Source organism: Sphaeramia orbicularis, chromosome 21 (assembly GCF_902148855.1).
Source record: "Sphaeramia orbicularis chromosome 21, fSphaOr1.1, whole genome shotgun sequence".
Classification (NCBI taxonomy): Eukaryota; Metazoa; Chordata; class Actinopteri; order Kurtiformes; family Apogonidae; genus Sphaeramia; species Sphaeramia orbicularis.
In genome coordinates this window covers 52,126,543-52,151,402 of record NC_043977.1, presented here as the reverse complement: position 1 = coordinate 52,151,402, position 24,860 = coordinate 52,126,543, and the positions used below count along the sequence as shown (strand labels likewise).

At 35.8% G+C, this 24,860-nt stretch overlaps 1 protein-coding gene across 1 annotated transcript in view; it reads left to right on the top strand.

Moving 5' to 3' along the window:
• col6a3 (collagen, type VI, alpha 3) overlaps nt 1–10,572 on the top strand; it is a 56,991-nt gene extending 46,419 nt beyond the window's left edge. The window contains 3 exon segments of the mRNA XM_030124364.1: nt 752–811; nt 6,575–6,760; nt 9,805–10,572. Of these exon segments, the coding sequence (XP_029980224.1) occupies nt 752–811; nt 6,575–6,760; nt 9,805–9,845 (287 nt within the window). The 3' untranslated portion in view covers nt 9,846–10,572.
• The last annotated feature ends 14,288 nt before the right edge of the window (nt 10,573–24,860 follow it).

Here is a 24,860-nt window from a genome sequence, read left to right as displayed (position 1 = left end):
ATTAGCTAGCAGCTAGCAAAGTAAGAATTATAACCACTTCCTTTGCTCTTTATCATCACATGTAAGTGATAGAATGACAACTGAATGAATTTTATCAACTCAGGTACAACATTCAGACTGAATTCAAAATAAACAGAAGTGGACTCATAGGAAATAAATTCGTGGCGTAACAAGTGGATAAAGAAATCTCACGCTCCAAAACCATGTAAACTAGAGAGGAAATCAGTCAGAGTCACAATATGAAGGTTGAAATGTTGATAACATACATGTAGCAAGCTAAAAAACATTAACTTTATTTTATGTTTATGTATTTATCATGCAATAGTTATAAAATATGTATTTTGTGAGTGCCAGGATCACACAGTTAGTTTAAACCCTAAATAGTCTTAACGGCTGTTTTAACTTTTGTCTTCTTAAAGGCTCATTTTTGTGGCTTTTGGCATCATATAAAAACGAAGCTCTGAGTTTGTTTACACTGTTACTAGTCCATCCCAGTAAATACTATTAGTATTAATTGTTTACTAGAATTGTGAAGTCAGTGAAGAGTGAATAACTGTCCCCCAGAGTAGGTGGAGCTTCAATCTCCAACACAAACTGAACATCAGAGCACAAACATGAACATATGTGAATGTTGTGATTTGGAACCTTCCATATCTACGTATGTCGCTGCTGCACTGACGCCATGTTTCAGCTGCACTGTGAAAGTAGAGTTGTACAAGGAGATTATATTCATATCTTGATATTTCCACAGAGCCAGAGCCTCAGCAAGATGCACCGCAGGTTGAACAGAAGGAGGTCCTTCCAGCTGCTGGTAAGATCTGTGGTAACCTCCTGGAGTATTAACATGCATGTACATGTGATGTGACCATTCTTTCCCTATTTTAACCCATGAAGACCCAGTGCTACTTCTGTGGCAGCTCCCAAATGAACTCTCCAACCTTTCTTAAGTGATTTATCACCATTTATTATGATGGTATCCTCTGTATATTGTGTCCTTTTCAGTGAAAATCAGGTACTTTCCTACATGTAATTCACTAATCATGTAGATGTTCATACAAGCTCAGAGTAAAGTTGAGGAATATTACATAAAATACAGAGAAAACTGAAGAAAAATGGACTTTTTCCGCAAAATTTATCACTAACTGAAGATAAACTAAGTGTGTCCATTCACTGTCATTGATCCAACTCCATGGGTTTTACTGGTGAATCAATGTTGTAAGATGATGGTGTTTCCACGGTAACTACGGAGCCTCTGAACATCCAAATGGGTCATATCTGATGACCATGAAAAGGTGACAAACTGCATTTTACACCAATTATTTACATGTATTGAAAGGATTAGTGGATCAACAGGTATTTTTTTTTTTTTTTTAATTATCTTTTTATTGGAAAGGCAAATGTCCATTACATATATTAATTACAACCTTAATCATTCAAAAAAAAAACCAAAAAAACAAAAGGATGGATACAGAAAGTTTCAATGATTATATCCATATTGCCCTTCTAGAATTTCTTCTTATGGATCATTAATTTCAGCTGAAACATTTATACAACAGAACAGAACAGGGGAGCACACCACCTCACACAATCACAATCTCACATAAAAGCAAATAGATTAACACAAAGCACAAATCACAAATACAATTAAATGAAATCTGATCTGATTGGTTTTACATACTCCGTCCCTTTGAATTTTTCTTTTTCAACTCTGAGGGAAAAGGATATCTTCTCCATAACATAAATCTCATAGACAATTCCAGTCCGTTTATCAATGGTGGGAGGTTCTACTTTTAACCATTTCCTTGTAACAGATTTCTTACTGGCTGCCAACAAGTATAGTCCGTAATTTTTTGTCTTTAATGTTCCATGACTCAAACGGTAGATTGCCCAAATATGGATCAACAGATATTAAACATTTTAGATCAGTAGATGTTTTTTGTCGGTGGTGGATGTTTGGGTCTTTGTGGGCTAAAGGCAAAATTGACTGATGTGGCGTGCCGGTGCTGGCCAAGGTTATTATCGTTAACGAAAACTAACGAAATGACGAAAACTAGAATTGAAAAAACATTTTCGTTAACTGAAATTAATAAAAACTATAATTAAAAGAAAAAACGATAACTAACTGAAACTGTATTGTGTGCTTACAAAACTAACTAAAACGGATAAAAATTATGGATAAAATTCCCTTCGTCTTTGTCAATGTTGGATTGATATGAAAGCGATTTATTTCGCTCTAGCAATTTTAGCTAGCGGCACCATACGACACTTCACAGTCCGTCACTTCTCGTCACTTGTTGTTTAGTCGTCTTCTGGTCCCCACTCAACCTGGAAAGATGAAGACTAAATTTGGGAGAAAGCAGCAGAGTCCTGTCTGGGATTTATTTGAATACGACAGAGAAGAAGAGAAAAGATATTTTTTTAAAATTACAACTAATACTAGAACTAAACTCAAACTAAGCATTTAGAAGAAAATGGAAACTAATAAAAACTAGCAAACCTGCTCTAAAAACTAAGTAAAACTAACTGAATTAGAGAAAAAAAAGTCAAAACTAACTAAAACTAAACTATAATGAAAAATCCAAAACTATTAGAACCTTGGTGCTGGCCTACATGAAAGTGGAAAAAAACCCCACTTCTGTTGTTCTAAACCAGGCAAATCCTCATCTTCAAACATGACTTGCATAGTACAACCTCCACCTCCACAAAAAAATGTGTTTGGGCAAGGGTATCTGAGCATCAAATGACTGCTGGTGCGCATTATATCACTGTTACGTAATTCGATTTCCTCAAAATGTGCTCACTTTGCAAAACAAAAAGCCCTTTGTATTCACACGCGAACCCACCCACTTCCTCGCTGCCCTTCAGCTCGTTTAAATAACTGTCAGAACAAGTAAAAAAGCTCAGTGTGGAAAATTGAGAAGGTTACAGTTTTGTCACAGGAGCGGGCCAAGACATAAGCATAGAGAAAATGAATGGAAAGCCTTGTTCACCGATTCATTATTTTTTTGGCTGAAGTCCTCAGATGAAGCAAGTTCAATTTGTCAGTACGCTGTCAGCACTGGAAACAATTGGCACCAGATACATACAGGAATAGAAAAAATACTTCAAACCATGAGTTCGCTAACATGTTTTGAGCCAGCAACCCCTTACAGGGCAGAAAACTTTAACAAGGACCCCCTCATAATTTTAACACAACCATGTGTTTACTACCATCTGTATCCTTGGATGCCTTTTTGAACTGTTTGTACGCTACAAAACTTCAGCTGAAATACATTTTAATGACATGTTCATACACTTATATGAACACAGGGTAATTTCATTCCTATTGTATTTGGACACAACTTGACAACATTTACACTTAAGAAATAATTGGTGTGAGCTAAGCTTTTAGAAAATGAACAGTAGCAAAACCCAGTCCGAATAAACTCAGACATTTAACCCATAAGGATCCAGAGTGATATTTGTGGCAGTTCCTAAATTAATCTTTCTCTATATTTAACAGTCCTTAAGTGAGTTATCACCATTTGTTGTAATATTGTCTTCTGTATTTTGTGTTTTTTTTCAGTGAATATCAGGTACTTTCCTACATGTAATTCACTAATCATGTAGATGTTCATACAAGCTCAGAGTAAAGTTGAGGGTTATTATATAAAATACAGAGAAAACTGAAGAAAAAGTGACTTTTTCAGCAAAATTTATCATTAACTGAACATAAACCCAGTGCGTCCATCCACTGTCATTGATCCAACTCCATGGGTTTTACTGGTGAATCAATGTTGTAGAAGATAATGGTGTTTCCAAGTCCACTATTTAGCCTCTCAACGTCCAAATGGGTCATATCTGATGACTATGAGAAGATGACAAACTGCATTTTACACCAATTATTTACATCAGTGGTCCCCAAACTACGGCCTGCAGGCTGGATACGGTCCGCCTCCACATTTGGCCCGGCCCCCGAACAATACCAGAGACGCATTATGATTTTTTTTTCAGTCTGGCCACGCGATCGAGACTAATACACGCATAGAACGTGACATTCTATTCCACCCCTCTGCAGTCTGTGCCCCTATCTGAACCCCCCCAGAAAAAAAATCCTAGACTCGCCCCTTTCAAATAGAACGGAATAATGGCGAAAAGGTTTGGTAAGAGAAAAATTGATTCAGAATGCAGGGTATTTAACCTGCAGTGGACAAACGATTATTTTTTGTTCAATGCAAAGTAAAGGCTGTTTGTCTCAACTGTCAAGAGGCGGTGGCGGTATTCAAAGAATACAATCTGCGCTGACACTATGAATCCCGTCACAAAGACCAAGGCAAGGCCAAATGCGAGCAGACAAACTCTCAAAGCTAAAAAGTGGACTGTTAGCTCAGCAGAATCCATTTGTACGCCAAGCTCAGCTGAACCAGTCATCCATTCAGGCCAGCTTTCGGGTTGCTCAACTGATAGCAAGCAGCGGTAAACCTTTACATGGATTGATAGGATTAGTGGATCAACAGTTTAGATCAGTAGATGTTTGTGGTCGCCGGTGGATGTTGGGATCTTTATAGGTTAAAGGATATATGGGTCAATATCACTATAAAGTGCCTTTTAGACTTCAAAATGTCCAAAAAAGGCTTGAGATTTTCCACTTAACTTTATGTTCAATGTGTTAACTCGACTGTAGGCTGTTAGAAAAGCATGTTGGTCAAACTCCCACATTTTTAATCATTTTTTTGCAAGCATGCAACCATGAAAAGATGACAAACTGTATATTACACCAATTATTTACACGTATTAATGGATCAACACGGATGAAACAGTTTATATGAGTAGATGATTTTGGTAGATGGTGGATATTTGGGTCTTTATGGGTAAAATAGACCTGTCCAGAGATGACTTTCATTGCTCATTATTAGTTTCTATTACAGAATCAGAACAGATGTTGCCATTACAGAACACATTATAGTAAATAATCCTATTACTTCAGAAAGTTTTGCTCCATGCTCACCAGTTAACTGGCTAATAAGTCAAGCTAAGCAGCAAGGGGGGTGACTTAGGAGGGTCTCAGAGTTTCTGTTGGCCCAGAACTAATGCTGATGGGACAAATGGAGACATTGTGCTTGTTTCATTGTCTCCATATGCAATTTTAATGATTTATCACAATTTTATAACTTACAGTAAATTATTTTGTGGACTATGTGGTGTGGAACCCCGCAGGTCCCTGAACCCTACTTTGGGAACCACAGGCTCTATATTTGAAGATTATGTTCCAGTAAATGTCTGCCAGATAGTAAATATTTTGGCAGTATTATGGCATACATTTGGCATTTTTGGCTTTCTTTTGGCATTATGAAAACCTTTAGGCTTAACTGTGGTATGATTAAGGTTATCCATAATAGATATGGAGGCACCAGCAATATGTGGCTGAGTTATGGCACATGTCTGGTTAACCAAAAGACTGGGCAAAGAGCGGGATCAAGGATAGGGATGGTATGGCATGTTTATGGCAAGCCAGAAGATTGACTAAAGAGCGGCAACATCTTTTCTGGGACAATTATGGCTATATTTTGGAAGTCCGCAATTAGTTTTGAGTGCATTTTGACTTCCTTCTTGTTTGATTTTGGCTTGCCTATTTTGGGCCATTTATACATCTACCCAGAACTTTGCCAAAATGGCATGCCAGTTTTGGGCCAGATTTAAGCCATAATGATTTTGCTATCTGGGCTGCTGTTATGTAGGGCTAGACAACATAACCAAACCTGTTATCATCATAGAAAATAATCAGATAACAATACAATAATTAGTATTATCATGATAAATGCAAAATAATTATGTCTTTCTGGTTTAAAGGTTTATTTAAGGTCTGGGTGGTTATTTGTGGTTTCAAAGTGTTCTTTATGGTCAAAAACTTATTGATAAAACATTCAAATGAATCTTATTTTAGCATCAAAACTAAGTAAAACAAGAAAACACTGTATATGTGTATGTGTTGTAGCTCAGAATATAAATTAAATAAACCCTAAAAGTGAAGAAAATGTAAATTGCTATTATAGATCTTTTTTTTGTAACTAAAATCTTTATTGAGTTTTATGTAGAATTGTAACAGGAACCAAAAAAAAGCTAAGACAAACAAAAGAGACCCCCCCCCCCAAAAAAACAACAACAACAAAAAAAATTATATTATAGATCTTACTGTGATATAAAATTATACCTTGATAATCCTCCTTGATGATTTAGACAGAATAGATACATAGAATAAGCTTTATTGTCATTGCAAAAAAGACTATTGTATAATGCAACATCAATTATACAGTTTAGAATAAAAAATATAAGCATAAAACAGTCCAAGTGAAAAGACAGTGTAAGTATAAAAAAAACAGTCAAATAAAAAGACACACACACAACAAAAGTGAGTCTAGTGTCAAACACACAGAATATACAGGTGACAGTATGGTGTTAAGTGTTTTTAAGTTTATTGCCCAGCTCTATTATGGTCACATGGCTCATTGTTCCAGTGAAATCCAGTGGATTCATGACTTACAGATGTGCGTGCACTCATGCTTTCACTGATTATCATCTGTCATCTCCCTCACAGATGACTCCATAGCTGTGGATATCTGCCGGCTGTCTAAAGATGAAGGCACTTGTGCCAAATTTGTCCTCAAGTGGCACTATGATACTTCCAGCAAGAGCTGCACTCGTTTCTGGTATGGAGGCTGTGGAGGCAACCAGAACCGCTTTGACACACATGAGCAGTGTATGCAGGCGTGTGGAGACTCAGGTAACTATCACCCCAACTGTGAGATAAGATAAGATAAGATAAGATAAGATAAGATAAGTCTTTATTTCTCCCACCATGGGGAAATTTCACAGTTAATAGCAGCAACATACACACTGTAAAAATCAAAATCTTACCAAGTGTATTTTTCTAATTTCTAGTGTCATCACACTTAAAATAAGACATAATCACCTAAAGAGTAACTTTTCAGTGAGATATAAGAACTTATTTTTAGACAATTAATCTGGAAAATCTTATTTCAATAAATCTTACCTAGATTATTGTCACTTGTTCCATTGGCAGATTTTTGCAGATTTTTGCTTAATTCAAGATTTTTTTTTTTTTTTTTTGCTTAATTCAAGCAAAATGGAACAAGTGAAAATTATCTTGGTAAGACTGAAGGTGAATACGATTTTCAAGATCTACTGTCTAAAAATAAGGTCTTATATCTCACTGAAACGTTCCAGATAACTGAAGCTGCTTTTCTTTTTGGCACCAAGTCTTAATATGTAAATAAAATTAGATTTGATTTGATTTTCAGAGATTTTCTCTTGTTTGTTGCTCATTTTTCAATGTTGTTACCATGACTGACTCCACGTGCAGGGGCGTGGTCTGCTTCGGCAAACTGATTAAGAGCGCTTGTGATTGCTGTGCTCAGTGTGTGTCAGGTTGAAATTAGATGAGAACACATTGAGTTTATTTGCCTCCTACATTGCAGGACCTATGCTGTGACACGTACATTGCGATGATGATGCTCAAATGATATATTGTGCAGCTCTAGTATTTTACATTCATGTCTTTTGCAAAAAAAGGTATGATTGACACTCAAATTAAAAGAATTTGATTAAAATTGATTAAGATTGTTTTTATGGTAGACCTTTCATCCTTACTACATGAAAGCTACAGTATGGAACATTTTTCTGTCTTTCAACAGTTATCTGTATGTGGTGAGCTGCATCAGAACATGGGAATAATGTCAGTAAATCCGACTTAAAACAAAGTGAAGCCCTATTCACATGGGACTAATATGAACTGTGGACCTCACGGCACATTTGCACGGAATAACTCAAGTCTGTTTTTTATTCAGATTTACTGACATTATTCCCTGGTTCTGTTGTCAAGGCAGCAAATTCTTAACAGTGTTTTATCAATAAGTGAAATCTCTAAACAAATCCACTTTATGATCTCTGTGGTGTTTCTGCACATGGTGTAGTCAAACGTTAGTTTATTCAGTGTTACGGTCAAGAAAATGTGTTATGTGTTACTGGCTGGATGGAAAGCCTTACTACATTTTTATTTGCTCTTTCATAACTGTTTTATGTAGAAAGATGAATGATACATTTTGCAGGGAATAATGAGCACTTTTAGATGTGTGATTGAAAAAAAAATTTAACCTAATTTTCTGGCTTAAAAATAAAAAAAAAAAAAAAAAAAAAAAAAAACCACACAAAAAAAACTGAGTAACGGATGGACAGAAAATTAACATCTGTTTTTGACCACTTTATAAAACCTGCCTTAAAGTGCAGCTCCAATCTTCATAAAACTGTAAAAGCTTTACTGTTGGTCCTCTAGGGTGTCTGTTTTTCAAAACAGTAAACAGTTTGTATTTTTTCAATATATAAGGCAGTGTTTTTCAACCTTGGGGTTGGGACCCCACATGGGGTCGCCTGGAATTCAAATAGAGTTGTCTGAAATGTATACTAATTGATTAAAAAAAAACAAAAAAACTTACTAATAAAAATATATGTTGAGTTGTCAGCCTTGTAAATCCAAGCTGGACTGACTGTACATATCCTGACCAAGGAAAATAAAATTCTCACTTTGTGCAGTAATCTGCACCTGGCTTTTCTGCCTCCGTCCATAATAATCTGTCCCTTATACAGATTAAATCTTGTCTAAAGTTAACGTTTATTTGCAACATAGTATAGCAAACTATTATATGATCAAAAAAATGTAATTTTAGCAAAAAAAAAAAGTCTCCGTTTTGAATGTCTGGGGTCGCCAGAAATTTGTGATGTTAAAATGGGATCACAAGCTAAAAAAAGTTTGGGAACCACTGCTATAAGGGCATAAAATACCAAGAGTTTTGCTAAGCATTTTGGTAACAGATGGACAAGGGAGAATAATTGCAAGTTTCAATTGTTTTTTCAACATATTTCATTGCATATACAATATCTTCAAAGTCAAATAATTTAATAAACTCTTATAATACATTTTAACATATATTTATCTCAGTTGAATGAATGAATGAAATCTTTATTTCGAACATGTAGACGGTGAAATCAAAACAAAAACCAACCAACAAAATGTAAGTACTGGTACATAAATGACTGATAAGCAAACAAACAACAAAAATAAATAAACCAATAACAATAATAATAATAATAATAATAATAATAATAATAATAAAACAAATTAAATGAAATTATACATGCTCGAAAAGGAGTAGGAAGAAGTAAAAACTTATGTACTCCTACCCCCGATTTCTATTCCTTATGATCACTATATAGCAATCATTACTTTGTATGAATATCAATGCAATAATAATAATAATAATAATAATAATAATAATAATAATAATAATAGTATAACAATATCACACATCCTTTTTCCTATATACACTAAAATGATAATACCCATTTACAGCTTATCCTACCAGATATTAATACCAGATATTAATAAAAACTAAAAAAAAAAAAAAAAGTTAATTAGATATTTGTAACCACTGTATAAAGAATAGCAAAAGGTTTTTAAATGGACCTTACAACTCATCATGAGTATTAAATAGATCCAAAAGAAGAGGATCAAAGTAATGCAAACATAAATTTTTGTTGAATGTAATGGCATCTAAGTATTTAAAACATTTTTTCTACAAAATACAACTTGTGCTTGACACTAGAAGTAATGTACTTTCAAAATATATGTCTTCAAAAAAGTGATTTTAAATGTATTTTCTGATGTAGATGTTAACTTTCCCTTGGCCAGCCCCATAAGTAGAGGAAGTTGCCAAGAAGCTAACCATGTTTTCCTTTTCCATTTCTCTCCAGCGCCCGTTGCAGGAGGCGTCATCGCTGCCATAAGAACATAGGACAAACATGAGGAACAAACCTGGTCAGCTGTTACCTCTGTTTATGGGATTCAGGAGAACCATCCCATACTGTAAAGGATGCAAAACCAAAGCAATGGTGGCTGCACTGGATTCCACACAAATGAACTAAATGAACTTTAGCTCCCAAAATTCTTGAAGTAGTCTCTTTGTTTTACGCAACAAGAAGGAAAAGCAACACGATTTGCTGCATGATTTGTTTTAACCTACTGGTGCTACGCAATGCGTTTGTTTTAAAGGTAGAGTTGTCAAATGCATTCAGTTTTCTGGAACAATGACATCTTGTGAGTTTTCATATTGTTAAATGCAGTTTTATAATCTATATGAATATCTTGGACGACAGAGATTAGCAATAAATCAGTACATGCAGGAGTGGTGTTATTCAATGCAGTAATCGTCTTTATATTTGTTTTTGTTTTTTTTGTTTTGTTTTGTTTTGCTTTTTTTTTTTTTTTTTTAATCCACAGACAACATTCACTTAGTAACAACATTGGCTGTTATGAACATTGTTTCCAACCTCACCTGGTCCCTGTGGAATCTATTCTTCACTATTTTCCATTGTGTGTTTTTAACAGACAGTGAGTGACTGCTCAGATAAAAAAAAAAAAATGAAAAAACAAAACAAACAAAAAAACATAAAAATGAAACATTAAGTGCACTTCTAAATCCACTGCCTCAAACACACAAGTTTATGAAAAGGAAAAAATAATGGAATGTACTTGTCAAGCTGTTTTTACTTTTGTTTCATTTGGTTTTTACTGAAATTTGTGTTTCATCTGGGGATAGATGGGAAATAAAAATGAACAAGACTTTCTAATAAACATGAGCAACTCATTCTTTTCTTTCTTGTTTCAAATTACTTCTTGTGCACAAGAACAGTTACAGATTGGAAAAAAAAAAAAAAAAAGATATTGGATCCTGACACGAAGAAGGACTGCATTTAACTAGAAGCTGTTCTCATTTCAATAAATAATCTTTCATTGATTTTATAGTACTTCTCCATAATAAATCAACAGGATTATGTGAACAATACTGGCAGGGCTTGAGTAATATTTTATATAACTCTGGCAAAATTAGACTGACCTTGTTTAAGTTCATCAAATTCCCTATCAATAACTGTAAAATAACAGAACTAAATGTACATTTTGTCTTTATAAAACATTCCATTTAATACTGATCTAAGTTGGTCTCGATAAGCAGAAACAACCTTCAACAATGATTTGCATAATGTCACAGCAGAGACAAAACTCATGTTGGAAACTTGTCAAATGAATGATATGAAGGCTAAGTCTGAGCTGTTTTTGTTGTTTCTATTAAGCACAACTGACTTAAATGTTGATCTTTGTGTGTGTGTGTGTGTCTGTGTGTGTATATATGTATATATATATATATATATATATATATATATATATATATATATATATATATATATATATATATATATATATATATATATTAGGGTGGTCCAACAATCATGGTAAAAAAATACAGTTTCAGATAACCTCAAATAGAACCTTGCATTAGGTTTTGGCATTCAAAAGATGATTTAGGAAAAAAATTGGAAGAAAAAGGAGATGTTTTAGAGGTTGCGCAAAGCCTCTACATCAGAGCATGGTTTGAAGCCCCATCACCAACCAAAGCCTCTGCAAATGATTTGGCATTCCTTAAAAAAGCTGTCACAACATAAAAATTCAGTTGTCAGGAAAGCAGCCTTAACAGCTTTGGGCTGACATCTTTGGTACTTGAGTGAAGAACTGGTTGGCCTGGCGTTCTTCGGCTCCAGTGTGACACAAGAGCAGAAGCAGCTAGTGGTTCACAACATTATAGAAAATGAAGGTTCAGAGGTTCCACTAAAGCGTTGGGATGCCCTTTATCAAGCAGATTATGAAGTGAAGTAGATCAGTGATTTTGTCACCACCAGCACGATGCGTTTCTTTGAAACTTTGGATCTGCCACGAATATTCTTCAGAATTCCTCCAGAAGACTGGGCTGATGATGAAGATTTTCAGAATGCTGCTAAAATTGTGCAGTCCAGAAAAGTTGTCAGTGATGTTGCTGAAAGAGGGGTGAAGCTCATTCAAGAATTCAGCTGTAGCCGAACAAAAAATGAAGATCAGAGACAGTACTGGCTCCAAGTTGTCAAAGAACACAGGAACATTTTTTGTAATTTCAATAAAGCAACAGTGGTTGCTGGACTTTCTAAGCAACATTTTTGATGCAAGCTGCAGTTTGATTTTGAGAATAAAATTACAAATTATTCTAATATGCCTTATTCATTTGACTAGTTATGTTATAGGGTTATAGGGTCCTAATCCAGAGAATTAAAAAAAAAAAAATTGGACTAACCTAATATATATATATACATATATATATATATATATATATATATATATATATATATATATATATATATATATATATATATATATATATATATATACAGGGTGGGGAAGCAAAATTTACAATGAACATTTAGTTGTTTTTTCTCAGCAGGCACTGCATCAGTTGTTTTGAAACCAAACATATATTGATGTCATAATCATACCTAACACTATTATCCATACCTTTTCAGAAACTTTTGCCCATATGAGTAATCAGGAAAGCAAACATCAAAGAGCGTGTGATTTGCTGAATGCACTCGTCACACCAAAGGAGATTTCAAAAATAGTCGGAGTGTCCATAAAGACTGTTTATAATGGAAAGAAGAGAATGACTATGAGCAAAACTATTACGAGAAAGTCTGGAAGATACTATTAAAGAAGAATGGGAGAAGTTGTCACCCGAATATTTGAGGAACACTTGCGCAAGTTTCAGGAAGCGTGTGAAGGCAGTTATTGAGAAAGAAGGAGGACACATAGAATAAAAACATTTTCTATTATGTACATTTTCTTGTGGCAAATAAATTCTCATGACTTTCAATAAACTAATTGGTCATGCACTGTCTTTCAATCCCTGCCTCAAAATATTGTAAATGTTGCTTCCCCACCCTGTATATATACATATATATATATATATATATATATATATATATATATATATATATATATATATATATATATATATATATATATATATATAATCAAAGACAAAAGAAGCAACATGATGACAAGTGAAATGGTGTATGTTAAGTGAAACTTTATCATACTGACCCTTATCACACACAGCCCTCCTTACTGAATGAATATAATACATATTTCTAGCTGTGAATTGCCATGTAACATGTTATTAATTGTCATGTTAGTAGTTTGTCAAACTACCCTGAATGCAACTCAGATGCTTAAAGGTGTGGAGAACTGCTTGGAACAGAATTTGGACCATTATAGGCTGTAACCAACTAAATCCCTGAACAGATGAATAAGAAAACAAACAGGTGGTTTTATGTCATTTTTATTACAGAGGTTTGCACTGGAGGAGCTTGATCTTGGTTGATCTAAAGCTGTGAACACTGATTATGGTGCACTGGGATGCTCATAGAAAATGCCTATGTAGTAGTACTTTGAAGATTGCATTGCTAATTATCACACTTTACCACAATTAACTGTTTACCCTCTGCCAGTTTTACCGGGTCAAACGACACTATGTCTAAACACTGTGGAATTTGGCCCTCTTCAGAGTGGACTCTAAGCTTCTGTTGTCTGTTGGAAACATGATGCAGATGTCTCTGAGCAGATCAGACCATGATCAGTCTACTTCCAAACAGATAAAGTGTAAAATTTATGACTGTCTGCAAAGGAGAAGATGAAATATTTGGCCTCAGCATCCAGTGTCCAGATGTGATTTCTCCTGAGTGTTCAGAATAGAACAGTTGTTTCGATAAGGCCACTGATTTCCTCATATGCTCGCCGTTTCACACACCACTGGCACATGAACTGAGGACGCAACTCAGTCTGGCATCTGCGATAGAGAGTTCATCAAAATGTGCCATAAATTATATCATGATGAAAGCAAGGTCACAAAAAGCTTTACTCAAGTAAAGCTTTGGCTTTGAGCTTCCATGGTGGTGTGCTGTATGGAAAGCTAAATTTAACAACCTGTAGCCAAAAGTATGTGCACACCCTGCACCACATGCCAAAATGACAATAGCATGGTAACAGTTCAGGGAAATCCCTACAGTTTTAACATTACCCTGCCCAAAGCCAGTCATAAAAGAACTGCTTTTCACAGTTTGCTGTAAATGACTGTGACTGTCAGGCATGACTTCCTGACTTCAATCCCCTCCAACAGCTTTAGGATGAAATGGAAGAGCAACTGAAAGCCAGGATATCAGTTGCCTTCATTTATACAAACACAATAACCATGAATGTAGACGACCACATATGTATTCATGGGATCATCCGAGATGTGTTCATTTTGTTTTGTTTATTCTGACACACATTTCAGAAAGAATTAAACATGTTTTATAAGGTTTATGATCGAGATGAGCTTTACTTTGATTATGTTATTTTAGTTTACATGACCATAAAAGTCTGACATCTGGGAGTAACTGGATAATTGTAATAATCAGATCTAGCACATTTACATGTACTTGAGAAATGCGATAATTGAAAAACCCTGGTTTAGATGCTCCAGTCCATGATCGGATGTACATAGTGATGGTAGACTAACTTCCTGTTACTTCCACTCATGGTAGACTACGTCACTTCCGTTGTCTACTATTTTTAATTGTGTTTACGCATGCACAGATGTAAAAGAAATAAATAAATCAGATTAACCTGTATACGTGCAGGAAGACATCGGAGTATTGGGGAGAAATCTAGGTGTGTTAATCCGATTTCTCATAATCAGATTATCCTGTTTATCACTTGAATAATCAGATAACTTCAGAAATCGGATAATGATTGGAGTATTGGTGAGCATGTAAACGGCCTCATTGTCTCTGAACCACGAGATTTTTATCATTAGTGAGCAGATGGACACAACTGCTTCTAATAACAGCCACTAGAAATAGCAAAAAAAAAAAAAAAGTTAATATCAAGGTCAAGGTCAAGGTTACATTATTTATACCCGTAGGTAGATTTGTTTTGCAGTCTAGGTAATTGCCTTGGCATTACAACAACACATACATTGAACATGCAAGACAGGCACTTGATCACGCCTACAGACAAGACAAAAAGACAGGACAAAAAGTGCTCAGTGTAATATAATAATTTCTCAAGAGCCACTCTCTGGTCTCATTCATTTTATTCCATTCCATTATTGCCATCTTTAAATTATCGCTCTATTAATAAGATTTTATGGTAAATAGAGGGCTTACTTTGTCATATCAGGTGTGACTGGAAGCTTGGCTTGAAAAATTGGACATATGGAGCTTTGGTTTATTAAATAAACTATATTTTTATTCAATACAGCTCAACTATAGTTGTGGATAATAAGTTACAGTGACAAAACTGACGACTGATTTTGTTGCAGAAGTGTTTCATGAGGTTTATGTTTTACCTTTACTATTAAGGTACAATTAGCATTAGCTCTCCCATCTCATCACACCCCTCTTAACCAACTATGGTTACTTGAAGCTTCAAAACAGCAGATCATAAATGCTGAGTGATGTCATGGTGTCTACAATTTTTATTGGACCACCTTTAGGTTTGATTTCAGAGCACATTGGTCCACAATGAATTTAACTGTAGTTCAGTTCAGTTCAGTTTTATTTGTAGAGCCCTATGTCACAACAAGGTTGCCTCACAGGGCTTTACAGAATTAGTTGGATATAAAGACAAACAACAGTCAAATAAACAACAGATGAAGGAAATAGATTAATGTCCCAGGCATCTCCCATCCTTAGACCCTCCTTCTCTTCAAGGAAAAACTCCAAAATCCCAGTGGGAAAAGAGAAACCTCAGGGAGAACCACAGTGAAGGAGAGATCCACTCCCATGGACAAACAGAATGTAGATGTACCAGGACTGATGGATGTCCATTTGCAGATGTAGTTCCAGTCTGTAAAGATGCAGTCGGATGGGGGCACATGATGGGGTCCATCTAGTCAGACGAGACAGGTGAGGGTGAGGAGGTCCATCCAGACAGGTGAGGATGGGGGAGGAGGACCGAGGTCACACGTTTATGCCACGCAATGTTTGACACAGCAGTAATGATCAACCACTCATCAGTTACTGCCACATGTAATTCTATGACTCTAGTTCATGTGTAATACAGAAGTTTGGAAAAATGGCTTCACTTACAAGTTGTCTTTATTCATATTTGCCCCACCCCCTGAAGGGGAGGCAAGGGGTATTGTTTTTTGTTCGGTTTGTTTCTTTGTTAACACTTCATTGATTGAACTCATACCAAATTGGGTTTATAGATTGCAAGTGGCCCAGAATAGATGTGATTACAGTTTGGGAAAAATAGGTCAAAGTTCAAATTTTTTTTTTTTTTTTTTTTCCCCCATTTACTTATAATGGCAAAAATTTGTCTATGCTGTTTATTTCTATGCTGACATCAGCACACACATAGACATGATGACATCAGGTGGATCGATGCCAAAATAAGCAACAATAAGTGCGAGGGGTGGGGTTTGTTGTGCCTGGCACCACTTGTTAGTCTTTAGATTTGGACAAAGTACAGAGAGCTGCAGAGGGAAGGTGTATATTTTCACCCTGATTTCAGCTCCTGCAACTTTAAGTAAACCCACAGTCATCATTAATATAGTGTATTTACTTATGTGACAAATAGAATAAGTAAAAGTAGATGAAATACAAATAAAAACATCAAAATAAAATCAAAAATTAAGTGGTGATGAATACTAATAATGTTTGCTGTTGAAAGAGATCAAAAATAGTTCAAAGGGGTTAATACTCATGTAATATCAACCTGGAAAAGCCTCTAAGAACAAGTATATACACAGATGATGATGATGATGATGATGATGATGATTATTATTATTATTATTATTATTATTATTATTATTATTATTATTATTATTATTATTATGTGCTGTGGAAAACTGTTCCACAGTTTTGGAACTGCCGCTGAGAAAGCCCCATCAGACTTCATTGGGAAATCACTGAGCTGTGACTGAGTAAATGGTGTAGTTTCACTTCACACTGTGACTCAACATGGAGATCCAAAACCGCAAAATGTATTTTTTCACACTGAAATACACAATAGTGACTTTACACTACATCAGAAACACAGGGTAGGTGCCAGTGAATCCAATAACACATATCATGTAACATTTGAGTTAAAAAGTAAGCTTAGAATAAAAACCTTAAACTTTTTCCTGGCATTTCTTTATCTGTTATGGATTATAAGGATTAACGAATGTCCGGGAAAATATCTGTAAAATTACTCTTACCATATTTTAACATTAGAATAGAGGAGAATTATTGAATCCACAACACAACTGCTCGTGATTAATGCTGTATGTCAACACCAGAGCTCTGTCTGTGTGTGGGAATTTGTACTTTTGGCCGGATGTGGTCAAGATTCAAGCAGCTGTTCGGTGCTTGCCACTCTGTGTGATAGTTTGCAAATAAATGCAAAATCCCATTGTGAACATAAAGTGACGGGGGGCAGTTCATGGTATGTGCTGCCATGTGTGTCCAATTCGAGCCGATCAGTGTGTAGCCATTGCATAAAATCATCACAGACTCTTCTGATGACGGGCACCGTTGTCACTGATCCAAAAGCCGTGCTGGTGTTGAGTTTAACACCAGGACAATGCATCACTTTTTAAACTACATCTTCAACACTTTCCTGAGTGAACATCTGCTGAATAGATACAGCGTCTCTATGTTTGTGATCGGTCATCAAGAATGCATTTGTGTCCCAAAAAAAGCAGTCTGGAGAATAAATTTATAAAAACAGGATGGAACATCTGCAACATTAGATCATTCAGTAACACCATGAAAAAAGTTGTCACAATAACTAAGTTGTTAAACCTATGACACAGATTTTAAAAATTAAGTTGTATTGGTTTAGGCTCCTACACATTCTCAATTCACAAGGGTAGGAAAAGGGTCAGGGCTGAAAGCGAGCCTTCTTAACAACAAGCCAACCTTCTTCCACATGAATGAACTGGACTGCTGGATTTACAGATCATATTTAACCTTCTAACATCTGTTCTTTTGTGGGAACCCAAACTGCAACTCTAACCCAATATTAACCCATAAGGAGCTAGTGTTACTTCTTTGTCAGTTCCCAAATGAATTTTTCTCTATATTTAACCTTCCTTAAGTGATTTATCACCATTGATTGTAATATTACCCTCTGTAGTTGGTGTTTTTTTGGTTTTTTTTTTTGTAAAAATCTGGTATTTTCCTACAAGTAATTTACTGATCACGTAGACATTCATAAGAGCTCAGAGTAAAGTTGAGGGTTATTATACCAGAATCCGTGTATCATTCATTCATTCATTTTTCAATTTAAAACCAAAAATAAAAAAAAACAAAAAGACCACTCGTTTTTTTGTTTTTCATTTTCAAAACCACAATGAAAAACGGATAACGGTTCATTTTTCCATTTCCCAATTTTGTGCTCAAATGAAAAATGGAAATAACGGAAAACAATCGTTTCATCCGATTTTGCTATTTTCAATATAGTTCAGTTGTCTGATCCAGAAGTCGTCATTACTGGGGAAAAAATAATCAAACGGAATTTTCCGAATTTAACGAGATACTGTTTTCTGAAAAAAAATTAAATTCGGCTCTGTTTTTCTGAATGAATTAAATCAGAAAAACAGAGCTGAATCATTTTTTTTCTGTGAATGCAATACGCTTCTGTATCAAACAGCTGCTTAATTATAGCCAAATATTCCTCCAGTCCGGCCATGATTCCGTTTGTTTATTTTTTCCCTAGTAACGACTACTTCCGGGTCAGATAACTGAACTATATTGAAAATAGCAAAATCGGATGAAACGGTTATCGGTTTTTTCCATTTTTCATTTGAGCACAAAATTGGGAAATGGAAACAAACCGTTTTCAGTTTTTCATTCTGGTTTTGAAAATGAAAACTAAAAAAACAAGTTGTTTTTTTGGTTTTAGATTTTTGGTTTTAAATTGAAAAACAAATGAACAAATGATACACGGATTTATCAGAAACAGAGAAAACTGAAGAAAAAGTCACTTTCCAGCAAAGATATCAATAACTGAACATAAACCCAGTGTGTCCATCCACTGTCATTGATCCAACTCTATAGGTTTCAGTGATGAATCAATGTTGTAGAAGATGACGGTGTTTCCATGGTAACTACAGAGCCTCTGAACATATCTAACATCATATCTGATGACCATGAAGAGATGACAAACTGTATTTTACACCAGTTATTTACCGTATTTTCCGGACAATAAGCTGTTACTTTTTTCTCATGTTTTGAACCCTGCAGTTTATACAACAATGTGACTCAAGTATAGACTTTTAAGGGGTAACGCCTCAAGGGGGCGGTCTAGCAGGAAGCGCAAAAGTGAGACAGACAGGTGGAAGAGGTGATGTGAAGAGGAGAAGTTTTAAGCTTAACTTTTAACAATCATTTTGCACAAACCCTCATCATGGAAGACACACGAAGAAATGCACATGATGCAGCTTTTAAGTTCAAACCAAGCGATGTGTCTGTCCAAGACGGAAATAGAGCTGCTGCACAGAAGTGACAATGAGAGACAACGGAAGAGAGACTGAGAAGGAGTGTGACGGAACCTTTCTGAGGCTGTTCGACTCCGACACTGAAGAAGACGACTGCAGTGGTTTCAATGAGCAGAAGGAAGATGAAGATAGCGATCAATGACTTTTCTGGGTTTTTGAACCAGCCTGTTCCTGCCGTTTTACTGCTGTGTTACAGGCACTGTTTGGAAAAAAGCAGTTAAGGTATGGAAATAAATATTTAAATAATCTTTCTGTTTACCATCTTTCTGTGTAAATATCTCATGTTACAACGTGGACACCTGCGCCTTATAGTCAGGTGCGGCCTATATATGTACAAATATTTTTTTCTTTTAAAATTTGGTGGGTGCGGCTTATATTCTGGTATGCTGTACAGTCCGGAAAGTAGGGTACATGGATTGGTAGGATTAGTGGATCAACTTGTATTAATCAGTTCACATCAGTAAATGGTTATGGTAGACGGTGGATGTTTGGGTCTTTATTACCTCCACCCATTGTAACAGCGGAGGTTATGTTTTCATCGGGGTTTGTCTGTCTGTCTGTTTGTCTGTTAGCAAGATAACTCAAAAAGTTATGGTCAGATTTGGATGAAATTTTCAGGAACTGTTGATACTGGCACAAGGAACAAATGATTAAATTTTGGTGATGATCGGGGGGGGGGGCTGATCTGCCTTGGTGGAGGTCTGCGCTCTCCGAGTGCTTTTCTAGTTTATTAATGTTATTATGCTTCTTTTGAATGGGAGCATCTTCATGTTGAAGTCTCTCACATGAGTCAATCAATCAATCTTTATTAATCTATATTTAATCTATTTTTAATCATTAATCTATATTTTATTATGTCAATCTTTTCATACAGTGAAATGTAGCATAGAGTGCTTTACATATAAAAATCAGAACACCCCAAAACCACCACCACCACCACCACCACACAGCGGTAGTCTGGTTAGGATCCAACACCCTTGTGACCCTCTCAATGAGAAAGTGGTTCAGAAAATCAGAAAAAGGGCATATTTTACAGCAGGTAAAAAAATGTGACAGCAAATGTATTATGTTATCATGGATTGTGGGACTTTATTTTGACCAGCCTGTGTATTTTTTTCAAACACACATCTGGGGTTTAGAGACAGTGTTATTGTCACTCATCTACAGGGGGGAAAAAGTTGAGCTCATACTCTTACGTTGTGTTCAGGGTTAAAGTGTTAGGTAGGATTTCTTGGCTTTGTGGACATGTTGGACAGCCAGGACTCTCAGGTGGTAGAATGTTGTTGTATCTCACCACATCTGACCCATCTGCCCTGTGTTAGATAAGTGTCTGTGATTGGTTCAGCCTGATCTGGCCTGAGTGGAAATCAGTTCAAATGGGAGCAGAGCCAGACCGATCTGCCCGACAGATGTGTCTGTTTCTCAGGCTAGGACAACTGGGATGACCCGCAATGGAGGAAGGACTAGAACAGGGATGTCAAAGTCATTTTAGTTCAGGGGCCACATTTAGTCCAATATGATATTAAGTGGGCCAGACCAGCAAAATAATAACATAATAAGCTAAAAATAATGTAAGTCCAAACTTTTCTCTATGTTTTAAAGTGAAAAAAGTAAAATTACATTATGAAAATGTTTACATGTACAAAATATTCTTTAAAATAAAGTCAATAACATGAACAAGCTGAAATTCCTTAAGAAATATAAGTGCAATTTTAACAATATTCTGCCTCAGTTTATTGTTTACACATGTGCATTACAACTTACAGATCACAGTGGATCTACAAATACACAAAAAATTTAGTAACAATCAGAATATTGGAAAAATTTTACTTAATTTTCTTAAGACATTTAAGGTTGTTCGTATTTGTTCAGGTTATTCACATTTTTTGTGAAAGGATTGTTTGTAAATGTATATATTTTCATGTAATTTTACTTTTTTACACTAAAAAAGAAAATTTCTTGTCATTAGTTGCTATTATTTAAAGGTTATTATGATAGTATTTTATTGGTTTGACCCACTCGAGATTGAAATGGTCAGTATGTCTAAACTAAAATGATTTTAACATATGTGACTGTTAATATGTTCAGTATAATTTTTGTATTTCACAAATTCATTCCACGGGCTGGTTTTGGCCCTCAGGCCGGATGTTTAACCCTGTAAAGCCTGAACCATTAGCAGAAAATTCTAGTTCTCTGAAAGAGGAGCCTTTTTTGGTCCTTCTGAACAACCCAAACTTTTTTTTTTTCAAATATCACTTCCATGTATGAGTTTCAATTTTGTATCATATTTGATACATTGGGTCTCAATGCCCGAATATTGTTATTTTTGAACAAACAAAAACATAATATAACACAAACATGTATAACAAATTGGTAATTCCTTTTCAAAATTGGCAAAGTTCTGCCTCCTTCCTCATTAATGACAGTCTTGTAGTGTCACTGGAAAGGCCTTAGGTGAAATAATTCCTCCCACCTGGTGGATTATCTGAGTATTGCATTTATCAAATTGTATACGTCAGGTTTTTCAAGAAACAAAATATCACACTGATTATGTAGAGGGCTTCAAAACTCATGTATCAAACATGATACGTTTGGCGTTATAGGGTTAACAACTTGGTTCTGGAAAGGTCTGTTAAATATTTGCCTTTTGTTCTTTCTTATACTTAATGTCTGCAACATGTTAGCCGAAAGGAACACAGACGGTCAACAGGAACAACTCAACCAGCAATCAAAGTGAGTTCTCTTTACCTGGGTATAGACACGACACATGTCATTCTCAAAACTGTGACATTCATTCATTCATTCATTCATTCATTCTCAGCTGAACAAATCCACTGGACACACATCTGTTGAACATGATGGTAAAATAACTGAGGAAGAAAAAGAGTTAAATGAAAAAGAAAAAAAAAAAAAAACCTGGCTCCGACAACTGGCAGTTGTGTGTCAGACTTTCCACAAGGAGCAGAGAGTGACTAATAGAACTGAGCTGTGGTCCACATTCTGCACCCACCAAAGCAAACCGCCCTCTCTACACCAACATCAGCCACCCAGCAGTACGTGAATTCAAACAAATAACCTCAGCCCCTTAAACAGTGCAAATCATTCTTTGAGTTTCCGTATGGTGATGATGGGTCATAAAGTACATGTGAAACAGGAGCAAGCCTTGACTCCATCAACATTTCCTCTGGTCTAAACTAAACTTTACCCTCCTCTCATTGGCTGAGTAATGGATGGAACTGTACGTCAGGTGTCTGTACTTGAATATTATTTCACTTGTTGTCAGGGTGCGATTTTTTTAAATTTTTTTTTGGGGGGGGTATATGTGGGGGTGTGGTTCATAACTACCACAACTAATGCTGACATGAAACGAAAATAATCTTTACATACTTTCTGTTCCTCTCTTATACAGCAGATCTTACACAAAATTTTCACAACTTCTAACCTGTATCCACTGGACACACAAATGCTGGGCCCCATGAATTTGTCACGTTTACCCCCCCTTTATGGCACCCCAGTACATGGGGATGTTTGTGAATTCTGAGCCTGCTGACAGTTTGGTTCAGGTGAACATTAAAGTAATGTAGGATAATGTAGGTGGAAGAAAACTGTCACAACCTGCCTGTTATTTATATTTATATTGGTTGATTTTGCCCCCCCAAAGATGAAATTTATTGAGCAGAAGTAGGGATCTAAAAACCAGACGGGGGTTGATCCCTTCCATCTCCCCCAACAACATCCCACCCTGTTTGTTGCTTTAAACCCCTACATTTTAACACAAATACATCTTTTACAACTTCAGTTACTTAAGTTTGAATGCATTTAAAGAGGAACTATGCAAGATCTTACCGTGTTGCTTCTTCTTTGGTGTTTTTGGAGCATTTTCCTCCATGGAGCTCCCCCTACAGTTTCGAAGTACATATTCACGGTCATAAAAGTCCCACCTTACCCTCCCCCTCCGACCATGTGCATTTGTTTTCAGTCCGTGCATTTATATGACAACTTTTATTCCTGGTTTAATCTGATTAAAGATTAGATCCTATTTCAGATGCCCATATAAACACCTTATTCCAGTTGAAAAAGAAAAGTTCGGATTAAATTTAAACCCGATTAAAGTCACTGGTTTAATCCCCTTTTAATTCCGATCTAAATTATTCCTCAGACACATAAACCCTGTATTCCATTTGGACTTTATTCCTGCCATTCTGCGCATGCTCGTTGTCTTGTGTTGTCGCAATGACACACATTCTACGCCGGCGGAAGAATATGCAATGTAGTATAGTCAACCCAAACCGTTCCAGTGAGCTATTCTGATGGGATTTACCAGCCTGGAAAACCCTGAAGGAGGAGTTCACCACTTGTTTTTTATTCATTCATTCGTCATGCACTAATGAGTTCGATAAGTGGGCAAATCAGTTTGCACTGCAGTGCACCGATTGCTGTGTTCTCGCAGCCCTTCCATAAGCTTAGCTTAGCCTAGTTTAGCATAATGGCTTCATTCCTATGGTTAGACGTAGCCAGGCTTTTATAGGTGATTCGTAGTATTTTATGAGTGGTTTTGTGAAATTCAGTTCTCCCTAATCATTACTTTAGTCCGGTGGGGTCAATATGATCACAAATTGAGGCTCAAATCATGGTCATGTGACTTACTGCACTAATAAAATCTTGGGAAATAAAAACTAATGCAAAGCAAAAATGGTAAAGCAAAGCTAATTTAGCGCATGCATCCCTTCCAACAAAAAGATTTTCCAACTTTCGTCAACACAACAGTCCCAAGATTGTATGAGTGCAGTAATTCGTGGATCTAAAGAAATAATTAGGGAGAATCGGATTTCACAAAATCACTTACAAAAGACAACAAATTACCTTTAAAAAACTGGCTACGTGTGACCATGGAAATGCAGTGACTATGCTAAGCTAAGCTAACTGACGGGCTGTGAGAACAAGGCAATGTGAGTACTGCAGCACAAACCCTTTTGCTCACTTATCTACCTCATTAATACCTCATGTAAACCTTTATTTGGGTTTAACATTTCCATATAAACAGAAGAGAAAATATTTTAATTCCAAATTAATTTCTTCTGGAAAAATAAATCGGATTTAAAAAACATCATGTAACCATACCCAATGAAGCCGGCGACGAGACAGCAATCCTTGGAGTGATGTCTACTGAGGTGGGTATCCACATAGAAGTTTTACAATGTGTATATTTGTGTAGTCTTATCTGTCATAAACAAGAGATTACAGGAAAAAAATAAAAGGCTAATGATCGTTACTGTGTAATTATGTCGTATGTGTTTTCTTAGCTTTGCCAATCTCAGTTGAATCATAAGCTATTTATAAGATTTGAAATTATATTTATCACATTAACTGACGTAACATTCTTTTGTAAATGACAGGGGAAGGCTGAGTTAAAGTGATTGG